This window comes from Canis lupus, chromosome 17 (genome assembly GCF_003254725.2).
Source record: "Canis lupus dingo isolate Sandy chromosome 17, ASM325472v2, whole genome shotgun sequence".
NCBI lineage: Eukaryota > Metazoa > Chordata > Mammalia > Carnivora > Canidae > Canis > Canis lupus.
In genome coordinates, this window is record NC_064259.1 from 58,553,655 (window position 1) to 58,567,323 (window position 13,669).

The 13,669-nt window shown below is 43.9% G+C and overlaps 2 protein-coding genes across 6 annotated transcripts in view; one reads left to right on the forward strand and one right to left on the reverse strand.

Annotated features, from left to right (window-relative positions):
* Positions 1-1,882, reverse strand: part of RNF115 (ring finger protein 115) — a 70,526-nt gene extending 68,644 nt beyond the window's left edge. Inside the window, exon 1 of one of the 2 annotated variants that reach the window (XM_025453255.3) lies at positions 1,497-1,882. In XM_025453255.3, coding sequence (XP_025309040.1) covers positions 1,497-1,598 — 102 coding nt within the window. In that variant the 5' untranslated portion in view covers positions 1,599-1,882. The remainder of the gene's footprint in view (positions 1-1,496) is intronic. The other variant, XM_025453256.3, reaches the window with a different exon arrangement.
* POLR3C (RNA polymerase III subunit C) lies at positions 1,040-12,889 on the forward strand. Of its 4 annotated transcripts, none has more exons than XM_025453249.3 (15): positions 1,044-1,169; positions 3,092-3,258; positions 4,177-4,432; positions 4,543-4,728; positions 5,774-5,862; positions 6,870-6,974; positions 7,108-7,200; positions 8,759-8,839; positions 9,123-9,174; positions 9,430-9,490; positions 9,919-10,069; positions 11,273-11,374; positions 11,500-11,549; positions 11,938-12,087; positions 12,531-12,889. In XM_025453249.3, exons 2-15 carry the CDS (start codon positions 3,112-3,114, stop codon positions 12,610-12,612), a joined length of 1,605 nt encoding a protein of 534 aa, XP_025309034.1. In that variant the 5' UTR covers positions 1,044-1,169; positions 3,092-3,111; the 3' UTR covers positions 12,613-12,889. The 4 variants fall into 4 exon arrangements, with proteins under 4 accessions (XP_048951575.1, XP_048951574.1, XP_025309034.1 ...); XM_025453247.2 differs by lacking the exon at positions 1,044-1,169 and adding an exon at positions 1,930-2,070; XM_049095617.1 differs by lacking the exon at positions 7,108-7,200 and having other exon boundaries at positions 1,041-1,169.
* The last annotated feature ends 780 nt before the right edge of the window (positions 12,890-13,669 follow it).

Genomic DNA, 13,669 nt, shown 5'->3' on the forward strand with positions numbered 1-13,669 from the left:
CATAGCACATAGATGAAACTATGACCCTGGATGGGGTGGGGCAAATGGAAAGAAAATGCCCTAAAAGCATGAAAAAGCACAACTTTTGGTGAAGAAGCTAAAATACCATTGAGGCATGTATTCACTAGACTCCATTTGTGTTTCTAGAAACTAAGACAGGGATCCCTGGGTGGCGCAGCGGTTTGGCGCCTGCCTTTGGCCCAGGGCGCGATCCTGGAGACCCAGGATCGAGTCCCACGTCGGGCTCCCGGTGCATGGAGCCTGCTTCTCCCTCTGCCTATGTCTCTGCCTCTCTCTCTCTCTCTCTCTGTGACTATCATAAACAAATAAAAATTAAAAAAAAATTAAAAACTAAGACATGCATGCAGACACATTTAGTAGGATTTCTCACAGGCTGTATCTGAGACACAGTAAATACAGAGGTGGGTTGTTATATAGCCCCCCTGTCTTAAGGCTGAGGCTGGATAGTTCCAAGAAAAAGAACAACCATAACTAATTCTAAAGATGGCTGGCCAAGGGTAGAGTCTACATTCACTCTTGTGGGTCTCCCTGTAGTAGCTTATAACCCAACACACAAGAGCTGGGTTTGGAGGGTTGTAGCTGGCTAGCCTGCTGTAGAAGCACATTCTTCACAACGATTGCACCACTCTCCAGGGGCTAACAGACAATCTGGCAGAAACTGGTGAAAACCAATCTTATGTCAGAGGAGCCAGTCCCCAGCATTCTATCATGGGTCTTTTTATTAAGTGAAGAGACAGAATCGGGGAACGGGGCGGGGAAGGGAGGTGATGCTAAAACACGGGCAGCAGGACAACATGTCCTGACTTCTTCCTAAAGCCATTTCCTTCAATAGTGATAGGACGGACAAGGCAGTCTGCAAGTCATTAGCACACTTGTTTTCACTTTCACAAGAACCCTGGAAACCACTGAGGAGCAAAATCCTCACCTCCCCACAGTTACCTTCCAACCCTCTCTCTCTCCGCGCTTTCTTCCTTCCTTCCCTAGAGACAAGCGAACAGGGACAACCCTCAGCAATCCGCTATTTGGCTCCCCTGGGGATTGGGGGGCGGGGGTGTCCGATTAAAAGTGAAAAAGGCCGTAGAGGAAGGTGAGAAGTGCAGAAGATATCGAGAGGGGGGAAAGAGAGGTCATTGTGGGATAGAGACAAGGTAAGAAAGAGTGAAAGAAAACTAAGGGGAGAGTTGTCAGAACTTGCTGCGAGAGGAAAAAAAGATGAAGCGACGCAGGTGAAGGGCCGGGTGGGAGCGAGGGGCAGGTGGAACATCCGAAGGGGAAAAGGGCTGGGCGGGAGCTCTGGAGCCAGGGCCGGGACGCCCAGGATTTGGGGCCGGAGACCAGAAAACAGCGGGCAGCGGGCATTTGGAAGGCTGGTGTCAGAAAAATCCGGGCTGTGCGGGGCGTTGAAGACCCCTTCGGGGACTGCGGGGCGAAGGATCCCCGCGGATGCCCAAGCGCAGGGGCCACGGGGCTCTTACCGGTAGTTTGGGGCTGACCTCGCCCTTGCAAAAGTGGCAGAAAAACCGGTGCGCGGCGACAGCGGCGCCTGCGCCCGCGCCAGCCGCGGAGGCCTCCGCCATCTTTCTCTTCCGCCGCGGCCGTCCGAGAGGGCAGCGGCCCGTCCCCCGCCAGGCCGCTACCTCCGGGCTGCGGTCGTCGCCTCGGCCGCCGCCGCTTCCTAAGTGCGGCGGGCCGCCGGAGGCCGCGTCGGTCACGTGAGTCGGCCGGGCCCAGAGAGCCGGCGGCGCGGACGGCGACCCCGCGGCCCGCCTCCCGGCACCAAAGAGGCGCAGGAAGGAGAGTCCGCCCGCCGCAGCCTGCCCGCCGGCTCCTCAGACAGCGGCTCGCCGGTCCTCCAGCTTTCCAGCGAGAGGAAAGAAAGAGCGTCACCGGAAACCACCGAAACTCCGGGGTAGAGCGGCACGCGTGGTTCCCCTTTCCCTCCTCCTGGCTGCCCGTCCGCCTGCGAGGGAGGGCCGTGGGCTCCCCCTCTGCCCCGGCGGCCGGTGGGACCCGCAAGAAGCCGCATTGTTAGATTGCGTTGACCCCGAGGTTAGTGGGAAATGCTCCCCTGACGAAGCGGCCCTGTCTGTGGACCAGGGGACCGAGTCTGGAACGGGGACCTGCGTGAAGGGAGTGAAGAGCCGGGAGCTAAGTAGGCTCCCTGGAAGTCCTGTTGCAGGATGGGACAGGGTCCGGGATGCTTCCCCAAGCACATGCGGATGGGAATATAGAGCTGAGAGGCGGAGACTTGGCCTCTGGGGATTTGGGAGACTAACTGAACAACTCGATGCTTGGTAGCCCTTGGGATAATAAGTAATTATACTTTAGGGTCAGCTGTGTCTGTTTCTGTGTATGTTTACTTTCTCAAGGAGTAGAAATTTCAGAATTAAATACTGCCTTTCAGACAACATACTTCATCTCCTGTTTGAAACACCCAGTTGAGAAGCTTTCCTTTGCCTCCTTTTCTTCTTCTAAGTTGTCATTTCCTTTATGGACTGAGGTGACACTACCTGTTCATTCCCAACGGCCGTGAACAGTGGCCTTAATTCTTCCAAGCAATGGAGTATTGAATCTAAAGTCCGTGACATCGCAAAATCATCTACACCCAACTTTTAAAGAAAATTAGAATCACTCATAATCCCATTAAAGTAAATTTGACATATAGTCTTCCAGTCTTTTTTTCTATGCATTTTTCTTGCGGTTTTGTTTGTTTGTTTTTCATTATGATTTAATTGTCCTCTACGTTTTGCTTTGTGACCTGCTTCTTTCACTTAAGGAACAATTTTCTATGTTCATATGTATTATACTTTGTTTTAAATGGTGGCTAGTATTCCAATGTATGGGTATGCCATCATTTATTGAGTTAATTCCTATTGTTAGACATTCAGTTGTTTCCAGCATATCAGTATAATAAGGGAAATTACAGTGACTTTTATTTTCTTGAGACAGTATCTAAAATGAAATTTTTTAAAGATATACTGTTAAAATTGCCATCTAGAAAGTACACGAATTTGCACTACTTCCAACAAAAGAGGAAAACTATCCATCATATGGCCTTTTTTCCCTCTAGCTCTGAGACTTCTCAGTACAATGACTCAAGCAGAAATTAAACTTTGCTCTTTGTTGCTACAAGAGCATTTTGGAGAGATTGTAGAAAAAATTGGAGTCCACCTAATCAGGACTGGCAGCCAGCCACTAAGAGTAATTGCCCATGACACAGGAACATCACTGGATCAGGTATGTGTGGACGGCATTAATTTGCTTTCATTCTTTATCTACCTTTAAATATTATTCCTCCCCACCCCACAAAACAAAAAAAGAGAGAAAGTCTGCCCTAGGATCAGAACAGTGTTATTTGGGGAATGAGGGGGGGATAAGATGTAGGCCTCAAGGTTCTGCTCTCAAGGTATTCCTGGTTCATCATGGCTTCTTAGGCAAATCTTTGCTCCTAATATGCTACACCTTGCTTATTCATAATAAGTCTATTAATCTCAGTGCTACCTTTAAGGAATAAGAATAACGGAGGGGAAGTACATTGTACTTCGAAAGGTTTTTTTGTTTTGTTTTTAGAGAGAAGCTGTGCACACACACACATATTCCGGCTAGGGTGAGAAAGAATCTGAAGCAGGCTCCACCCTCAGCCTTTGTCTTGATGTAGGGGCTCTATGTCAAAACCCTGAGATCATGACCTGAGCTGAAATCAAGAGTCAGATGCTTAACCAACTGAACCACCCAGGTGCCCCACATTATACTTTGAATGATCAGAGGAAATGAGTGTCAGAGGGAGGAATCTTACTGTTTTCTTCCATTCACATGTGATTCTTTTTTTTTTTTTTTTAAGATTTTATTTATTTGACAGAAAGCACAAGCAGGGGGAGTGGGAGACGGAGAAGCAGGCTCCCCGCTGAGCAGGGGGCCCCATAAGGGACTCAATACCAAGACCCAGGGATCACAACCCCAGCCAAAGGCAGACGCTCAATCTCTGAGCCACCAGGTGCCCCTTGACATGTGATTCTCAATAGCTTATCCAAATGGAGGGAGGGAAGAAGCACAGAGATCCTTAGCCAGCTCTTAGTAAATTATTAGACAAAAATTGGCAACAAAAATGAGCTATGACTTCAGATCTTTTCTTTCTTTCTTTTGCGTCCTATCTAGGTAAAAAAAGCCCTCTGTGTGCTTATCCAACATAACCTGGTGATATATCAAGTGCACAAACGTGGTGTAGTGGAGTATGAAGCCCAGTGCAGCCGCGTATTGCGAATGCTTAGGTATCCCCGGTACATCTATACTGCCAAAACACTGTACAGTGACACCGGAGAACTCATTGTTGAGGAGCTGCTATTGAATGGCAAAATGACAATGTCAGCTGTTGTGAAGAAAGTGGCAGACCGGCTCACAGAGACTATGGAGGGTTAGTACTGTACTCATAGCTGTTAGCAAAAGCGTAGATTGGCTGGCTGCAGGACTGGAACTTCAGCTAACTTAGGCAATCTCATCTGCCACTTTCATCCTGTTGTACAGATGGCAAGACCATGGACTATGCTGAGGTATCAAACACATTTGTGCGACTAGCAGACACACACTTTGTACAGCGTTGCCCCTGGGTGCCTGCCACTGAGAATTCAGACCCAGGGCCACTGCCACCTGCCCCCATTCTTGTGATCAGTGAAAAGGACATGTACCTGGTTCCAAAACTGAGCTTGATCGGTAAGGAATTTTGACCCCTGAAACTATGATTTGCCCTGGTTGTGGATTCTTCTTCAAAGATTGTTAAATTAGTGAATGAATCGATCAAGCAGTTACCAAATATTTACTCTATGCCAGATACTGTGGTGTAAAATGAAAAAACAAGTCCCTGACCTTTTGGGGCTTAAGACTAATATAAAAAAGACTTGAGTTACATTACTCAAATAATCAGATAGATGTATAACTAAGAAACTGATTAGTACTATGAATGAAAAGTATGAGATGTTATGAAAATATGTAACAGGGAACCAAATTTTTCAGGATTTAGAGCACACGCTTCTCTGAGAAAGTAGCAGTTGAGCTAAGATTTGAAACAGAAGCAGGAACTAACCAGTGAGGTAATGTATGAAGGAGTACAGAGGATAAATATTTTTACAAAAGGAATAGTGTACAATGAGAAAAAAATAGGATATTTGAGGAAGTAAAAGATGGGTCAGTGTAATTAAGGCATGGTGAGCAAAGAGAGCCATGAGATGAGGATAGAAAGATAGGGGCTAGATCATACAAGACGTTATACAGACAGCATCTGTTCTTTATCCTAAGAGCAAAGGAAAACTACTAAAGGATTTAAAGGAAGTGACATGATCTAATTTGCATTTTTAAAAGATTTTCCTGCTTGTAGATAGGATAGGGCAAAGGTAAAATGTAGACAAACCCAGTGAAAAATTAGATACAGAAAGGGTAAAGGAGACAGAAGTACTAAATGACATTTGTGTGTCTGACTTGCATGTGGGGGGAGGATGAATGGTCCTACTCACTGAAAGGAAGCGTTTGGAACAGGAACAGTTTGAGGTAGAAAGATTAGAACTTTCTTTTTTGAATATGTTGAGCTTCAAATGACTTCATCATTATTTCGAATTTCTTGGAGCTCCTCAGCCTCCCCAGCCACTTTAACCTAGAGGCAGCTGGAGATGTCTTGGGATAGAGGGAAACCTGCTCTCAGATTCAGTGATTTCCTGTCTTCATATGAGATGTAGCATAACTGTTTGCCTGTTTTATTTATCAGGGAAAGGTAAAAGGAGAAGATCATCTGATGAAGATGCTGCTGGGGAGCCCAAGGCCAAGAGACCAAAACACAACACAGATAACAAAGAGGTAATGGGGCTTAGGGGTCCTCACCCTAAGGCAAGGCAGAAAGATAACAAAGGTAACAGGCCCCAAGAGATTTACAAGGTCCTTGATTGAGAAGTAGTAGGATTAGGGATCCCTGGGTAGCACAGCGGTTTAGCACCTGCCTTTGGCCCACGGCGTGATCCTGGAGACCCGGGATCCAATCCCACGTCGGGCTCCGGGTGCATGGAGCCTGCTTTTCCCTCTGCCTATGTCTCTGCCTCTCTCTCTCTTTCTCTCTCTCTCTCTCTCTGTGTGTGACTATCATAAATAAATAAATAAACATTTAAAAAAAAAGATTTATAAAAAAAAAAAAGTAGTAGGATTAGTAGGATTATGAACTTCATTCAATATTGACCAAGAATGAACTAACAAAGTGTAAACTCCATTACTTTCTCCTTTCTGAGGCTTCATCATTAAACAGAGGTCAGATCTTATGCCAAAAAAGGGCCTTCTGTTTTCTCTCTGAAATAAGAGGCAAGGTCATGTGCTGAGAGTGGGAAGAGAGGGGTAAATAGAAAATTTAAGGATACTGGAGAAGAGTTCAGATAGAGAAAGATTAGGTAAATTCAGAGGTGAGTTTAAGGGATGCCTGGGTGGCTCAGTGGTTGAGCGGCTGCCTTTGGCTCAGGGCATGATTCTGGAGTTCTGGGATTGAGTCCTGCATCAGGCTCCCTGCATGGAGCCTGCTTCTCCCTCTGTCTACGTCTCTGCCTCTCTCTCTGTGTCTCTCATGAATGAATGAATGAATGAATGAATGAATGAATAAATAAATAGAGGTGAGTTTAGAGAATCTGAATTGGGTATTGTAAATTTGTGTCATCAAGGCCCTGATCCACATGATTGAATGATTTTTTTTTTTCCACCCCACGTGGTTGCTACTGAATAGGAAAAAAAATAGTGAACAGTTAAATCCAAGCTCCTCGCCAGAAAACTCTTCCCCATATTCACGGTATCTAAATGTTTCTCTCTAATCCTTTTCTCCTCCTCAGCCCATTCCAGATGATGGGATTTATTGGCAGGCCAACCTTGACAGATTCCATCAGCACTTCCGTGACCAAGCCATTGTCAGTGCAGTTGCCAACAGGATGGACCAGGTGGTATCTAAGTGGGTGGGACGGTGTCCCAAATCAGGAGCATTCACTTATTTGCCAGATGTAGCCATTGGCATATAGCCAGAGTCAGCACAGTGGAGTGAATTCTGAATTGTAGTTCACTTTTCAAACCCAGACCAGCAGTGAGATCGTGCGGACTATGCTTCGGATGAGTGAGATTACTACTCCCTCTACTGCCCCCTTCACCCAGCCGTTGTCTTCCAATGAGGTGATCTTCATGTTCTTGTACTACTTTTCTAACAGACTGCGGATGTGATGATTCTTATACACAGAGCCTGGGATTAGGTTGAGATCTGAGCCTTTGAAAGAGTTTTTATTGTTTGAGGTGGGACAGGGATTCTCTTCAAGTGTTAGGTACTGAAATATTGGTCTCTGGGGATCCATCCTTAAAAAACCTAAACCATTCTCCTAGCCAAAGTACAGCTATTCCCAGTTGTTCTAAGAATCCACTATCTGGAATCTGAGAACCTTTGTTGGTACTCAGAACATCATTTGGCTTCTTGTATTGCTTTTGTTCAGTATACTAGTTTTATGTATCTTAAATTTGTTTTTAGTATATCTGTTTCTTAAAATATAAATATTTAATGTACCAAATACATTTTATTTATATTCTATTTCATAATTATATTTATCCATATTATAGTTATATTTTCAGTTCATATTATTTTTAAAATTTTAAACTTATAACAAAAATTTCAGGTTTTTTTTCTTTCAATACAGTAATTATGTGACTTCTATTCAAACAATAGAAATGTATAATTTTTTCAAGTTGTAGCCCCCTATATTTTTAGAAATGGCGTTCAAGTTCTATATCTTATTGTGGGTGGTAGTTACAGGGATATACATAATTGTCAACACTCATCAAACTGAACCTCTAAAATCTGGGCTTGTTATTATATGTAACATACCTCAGTTTAAATATATATATATATAGTTAGGACACCTGGGTGGCTCAGCAGTTAAGCATCTGCCTTCTGCTCAGGGAGTGATCCTGGAGTCCCGGGATCGAGTCCCACATCGGGCTCCCTACATGGAGCCTGCTTCTCCCTCTGCCTGTGTCTCTGCCTCTCTATCTCTCTGTGTCTCTCATGAATAAATAAATAAAATCTTAAAAAAAAAAGTTTAATAAATAAATATGTATATAGTTTCATGTGATCCCAGCCACAGGGATTCTTGTTAATAGTTTGATACCTAACTTTATTCAGACCTTTTTTTTATGTATAGTCTCACATTTAAATAGATATATGTATTTTTTTCAGCAAAAAAAAAAAAAAGAATTCTACATACTGTTCTAAAGTTGTTTTTGTGTGTGTGTGTGTGTGTGTTTTTTTTTTGTTTTTTAAGAGAGAGATTTTATTTATTTATTCATGAGAGAGGGCTTCCCATGGGCTTCCCACTGGGAGCCCAGTGCAGGACTTGCTCTCAGAACCCTGGGATCATGACCTGAGCTGAAGGCAGATGCTCAACCACTGAGCCACCCAGGCACCCCTAAAATTGCCTTTTTCATACAACAGTGTATCTAAGCCACCTTTTTCATGTCAGCATATATAGATCTTATTTTTTATGACAGCATCATGTTCCACTTAGTAGCCATGTTGTACTTTATTTTAATCAATTCCTTATTATTGTACATTTGGATTGTTTCTAGTTTTTTTACTCTTACAAACAATGCTACTATGTATTTATGTATTAAACATCTATATTTCAACAAAGTCAGCAATTCTAAGTTCCCAAGCCCATTTTTACCTTCTCTTTTTGCTCCATAGATCTTCAGATCTCTGCCTGTTGGCTATAACATCTCTAAACAAGTTCTTGATCAGTATCTCACTCTACTGGCAGATGATCCAGTAAGTGTTTTGCTTCCTTTTTGGGGTTTTGTTTTTTTTGTTTTGTTTTGTATTCCTTTTTTTCCTGCTGTGTTTACAATTTATTTCTGCCACTGAAACCTGGTATCCTTCTGTAGCCTCATTTTCTACCTAGCCCAGCTCAGACAGTTTCTCTACCATCAGCTGATAGGAAGGCTATCTGCTACAGACTTTTGGCCATATTTGCTCCTTTGGAAACAGAATCACTGGACTTGCCATCCAGTTAACTCTCTCTCTTTCTCTCTCTCTGTGTTTTTTCCAATAGCTAGAGTTTGTTGGAAAGTCTGGCGACAGTGGTGGAGGAATGTATGTCATCAGTATCCTTACCAGTTATTTCCTTATAGTCAGGCAGCCTGAACTAAGAAGAAGAATGGTGACTTATGAAATAAAAGATTGGATAATATTTAGTATACTAAGTAAGTCAGAAAATTGAACTCATACATTGATGATAAAGAAGTAAAAAGGACTTTGAATTAACCGAATTTTAGTTAAGCAAAACCCTGTTTTAGGAATAAAACTAAGATCACAGTGACCAAACCAAAACATTACTGACCATAACCCTCTACATGAAGACCTGCATAAAGCTCTAGGATCCCTAGCCACAGCCACTCTGGAGTCTGTCGTGCAGGAGAGGTAAGAGTGTCACCCTGCTCAGGGTTGGGGCCATTTTTCCACACTTCATTTGGATAAGCAATTTAATCATTATGTAAGCACCCCATGTAGATACATCTTGGTGCATCTTGCCCGTTTTTCCACTGGACTGCTACAGATCCCATCCACTACTGCTCTACTACTTAACTCCCAATGGTGCCAATTAACCAGCCTTCCTAAAGCCTTTACTTATAAATGCAGGAACTCGGGTACTCAAATGAGTCAGCAGTTGGTGACTCTTTTATGATTAGCAGTACCATCATTAATCTGTGGAGTTGTGAAAGAAATCTCTGACCACTGTTCTTCTCTCTGGTCCTGGCTCCATACATGGAAACAGAGCAACTGCCATCTGTGACTAGGAGCTAAAACTAATCTATGTCATGCCATTTGCTTTCTTTATTCCTTTCCAGGTTTGGGTCTCGTTGTGCCAGAATATTCCGTCTAGTTTTGCAAAAGAAACACCTGGAGCAGAAGCAGGTAGAAGACTTTGCAATGATTCCAGCAAAGGAGGCAAAGGATATGCTTTATAAGATGCTCTCAGGAAATTTCATATCACTCCAGGTAACCAGTAGCATAACAATCACCAACCAGTGGAGCTGGTCAAGGGTGAAAGAAACTTCTGAGGCAAACCTCCTGAACCTCAAACAAACTCTCACTTCAGCTCTAAGACAGAAAAAAAGATTAACAGAGACCTAGCAAGCACTTGAAGAGAATAGGGAAGCCTTTTTTTTTTTTTTTTTAATTTTTATTTATTTATGATAGTCACAGAGAGAGAGAGAGAGAGAGGCAGAGACATAGGCAGAGGGGGAGAAGCAGGCTCCATGCACCGGAAGCCCGATGTGGGATTCGATCCCAGGTCTCCAGGATCGCGCCCTGGGCCAAAGGCAGGCGCCAAACCGCTGCGCCACCCAGGGATCCCCCTAGAATAGGGAAGCTTTAAGTGGCCTTAGTTAAATAGAGGCACCTCAAGAAATCACCCCAGAATTCCCTTTTTCCTTAGCTCCTACTCCTTGTGATTTGTCCTTTCCCCAGGTGTTAAATCTATTATATAGATTAAATCTGCCAACATCATCTATTGGGTCCGCAAAGCCAGGTAGTATGCCCTATGAGGAAATAGACAGAATGGATTTGGGAGACAGAATCACAGTTCTGCTGCTGACCCAGTTACACTGAGCAAATTATCTACCGTCATTTTTTCTTATCAATACAATGGTGATGGGTGGTGGTAATAAAAATAATAGTTTGTCCTAAAGATCAAATACAATCTACATGGCACATAAGAGTTGCTCAGTAAGAGCAGCCTGGGTGGCTCAGCGGTTTAGCGCTTCCTTCGGCCCAGGGCATGATCCTGGAGACCCAGGATTGAGTCCCATGTCGGGCTTCAAAGCATGGAGCCTGCTTCTCCCCCTGCCTGTGTCTCTGCCTCTCTCTCTCTCTCTCTCTCTCTCTCTCTCTCTCTCTCTCTGTGTGTGTGTGTATGTGTGTGTGTGTGTGTGTGTGTGTTTCTCATGAATAAACAAATAAAATCTTAAAAAAAAAAAAAAAGGTTGCTCAGTAAATGTTAATTGCCTTCTCCTTCCTCCCCACTGAGGATGCTGACAGTCAAGTAGAAAAAGCTCTGCATGTGGCTGATTTTGCTATAAACACAGATGCTGAATGACTGGGGAAGAGGAAAGGTTGAGTTGCTCTGGATGGAACAAGTGTTTACCTTGCCATTTTTTGAAGAACAGTGTGATTTCTCTTTTTCTTTCTGTGGACAAATAGGAAATTCCCAAAACCCCAGACCATGCCCCATCCAGGACCTTCTATTTATATACTGTGAACATCCTATCAGCTGCCCGAATGTTGCTGCACAGGTGCTACAAGGTAATTTCTTTGGACCTTCTCCCCATTTCCTCCACACAGAAGAGTCTAACTCTAATGCCCCAGTTAGCCGGTACAAGAGCTACTTAAATAGAACCATGTGCATTTCTTGTCTTCTCTTCCCTCAGAGCATAGCCAACTTGATAGAAAGGAGACAATTTGAAACCAAAGAGAACAAGTGAGTAGCATTTTCAGTTGAGTAATTACATTTTTCAAGGTCAAAGTCTTAAGGGAAATTTCATATGGAAATAGAAAACAATAGAGACAATAACCAGTCTAGTTGCATTGAATTATTGGCTTAGGTTGACCTAAATTGTACATTAGTCTAAACTGTTCTGATGTACCCCCAGTGAAATAATTTTGCAGTTAAATTTATTTAAAAAGGCAGTAAAAGTTTCTGGAGTGAAGTCGTATTTCTAGTTAAACTTGTAAAGACTGTTCTTGGATGGTGGCAATATCCACTTTGATCAGGAATGTGGAAGAAGAGGGAGTTATGCCTTAGGGCTGATGGGTACAAGAATCTCCAGAGCTAGGGGACATACCTCAGAGTTGTGTTTGTCTGACAGGCGTCTACTAGAAAAGTCTCAGAGGGTAGAAGCCATCATTGCATCTATGCAGGCTACAGGTGCAGAGGATGCACAGCTCCAAGAAATAGAGGAGATGATCACAGTCCCCGAACGCCAGCAGCTAGAAACCCTGAAGCGCAACGTCAACAAGTCAGCATCATGAATCTCAAACCTATGTTTCAAAACACCTTCCAGACAAGTCCACCTCCATACCCAGCCACCCCTCCAAGTTCACCCAAGCAAACCTAAACTCACTCTCTTCTTTCCCGGCTCAATTGGCAGAATTTAATCCATCTATTTTCTTAAGCTTAAAAACTCTGAAAGCATTTCAGCTTCTACTGCCTGCTCACACACTCTTATTCACCAAGTTTATGGATTTAACTTGAATAATGTGTCTCAAATCTGGCCTTTTATCTTGGTCCTCATGCAGGCCCTCATCACTTCTTTCCCAGACCTTTGCCATCACCTCCCCTTTCAAACCATCTCTCCATTTCAAACCAAGTAATGCTCTCAATGCCATTCTCTATGGCCTCTAACCTTATATATGCTAATGAATGCTCAATCTGAGCAAATGCTTTCACTTTTTCACTCAGGTTGGATGCCAGTGAGATCCAGGTGGATGAAACCATCTTCCTGCTGGAGTCCTATATTGAGAGCACCATGAAGAGACAATGACCCAGAAGAAGAGCCTTTCTCAGAAAATCTGAGGAGATTGGAAGGAAAAATAAAGGAGGTGCCTAGGTGGCTCAGTTGGTTTAGCGTCTGCCTTTGGCTCAGGTCATGATCCCGGGGTCCTGAGGTTGAGCCCTGTATTGGGCTCCCTGCCTGGCGGGGCATCTGCATCTCCCTCTGCCCTTCCCCCCTGCTCCTGCGCTCGCCCTTTCTCTCTCTCTCTCCCTCTCTCTCTTTCTCTCCCCCACCTCAAATAAAAATAAAAGAGGTGCCTGATGCATTCTTTGCAGTTGGATACATTGCAGATTGTTCTACTGAAATGCCCCTCTATCCCTACTGCCCAGAATACACCAGAAAGAGTTTAATATGTTTTTTTAAAGTTTGCTGATCCTGTCTTAGGCCCATCACTGTATTTTCCCCTCATCTGATCTTGGCAGGGGAAAGAACTTTAAATCAAATAGATTAATAATCGATCAAATGCATCATTTCCCATCAAGAAGTCAGCCAAGGAGGGATCCCTGGGTGGCGCAGCGGTTTGGCGCCTGCCTTTGGCCCAGGGCACGATCCTGGAGACCCGGGATCGAGTCCCACATCGGGCTCCCGGTGCATGGAGCCTGCTTCTCCCTCTGCCTATGTCTCTGCCTCTCTCTCTCTGTGACTATCATAAATAAAAAATAATAATAATAATAAAAATTAAAAAAAAAAAGTCAGCCAAGCCTGTGTTTGAACATCCCTGGCAGTGGAAGAAACTTCTTCCTAAGCAGTTCATTCTATTCTCAAAAGGCTACACCTTTTCTTTAATTTGTTAAATTGTAATCTGCCACACACAAACAGTGTAGGGAATATGTAGGGAAAGACAACCACACAGAGGGGAATAAAAGCAATTTTCAGGGCTAGCAGGTGGACTGGCCCCAGCATTCACACTAGAATCTATGGATAGAAGCCACATTTGCCAACTCCAGGCTTCCTAGCACATCTGGAACTGTACATATAAGACACTTAGCACAATGCCTGGCATATGGTAAAGCCCTCAAGAAGTCATTGCCTTCCTCTTCTCCAT

Coding starts and splice junctions, on each gene's coding strand:
- POLR3C (XM_025453249.3), top strand. CDS start 3,112: ATGACTCAAGCAGAAATTAAACTTTGCTCTTTGTTGCTACAAGAGCAT. Junction 9,175..9,429: donor TGGAGGAATGTATGTCATCA/GTATCCTTACCA, acceptor CTCTACATGAAG/ACCTGCATAAAGCTCTAGGA. Junction 9,491..9,918: donor GAGTCTGTCGTGCAGGAGAG/GTAAGAGTGTCA, acceptor ATTCCTTTCCAG/GTTTGGGTCTCGTTGTGCCA.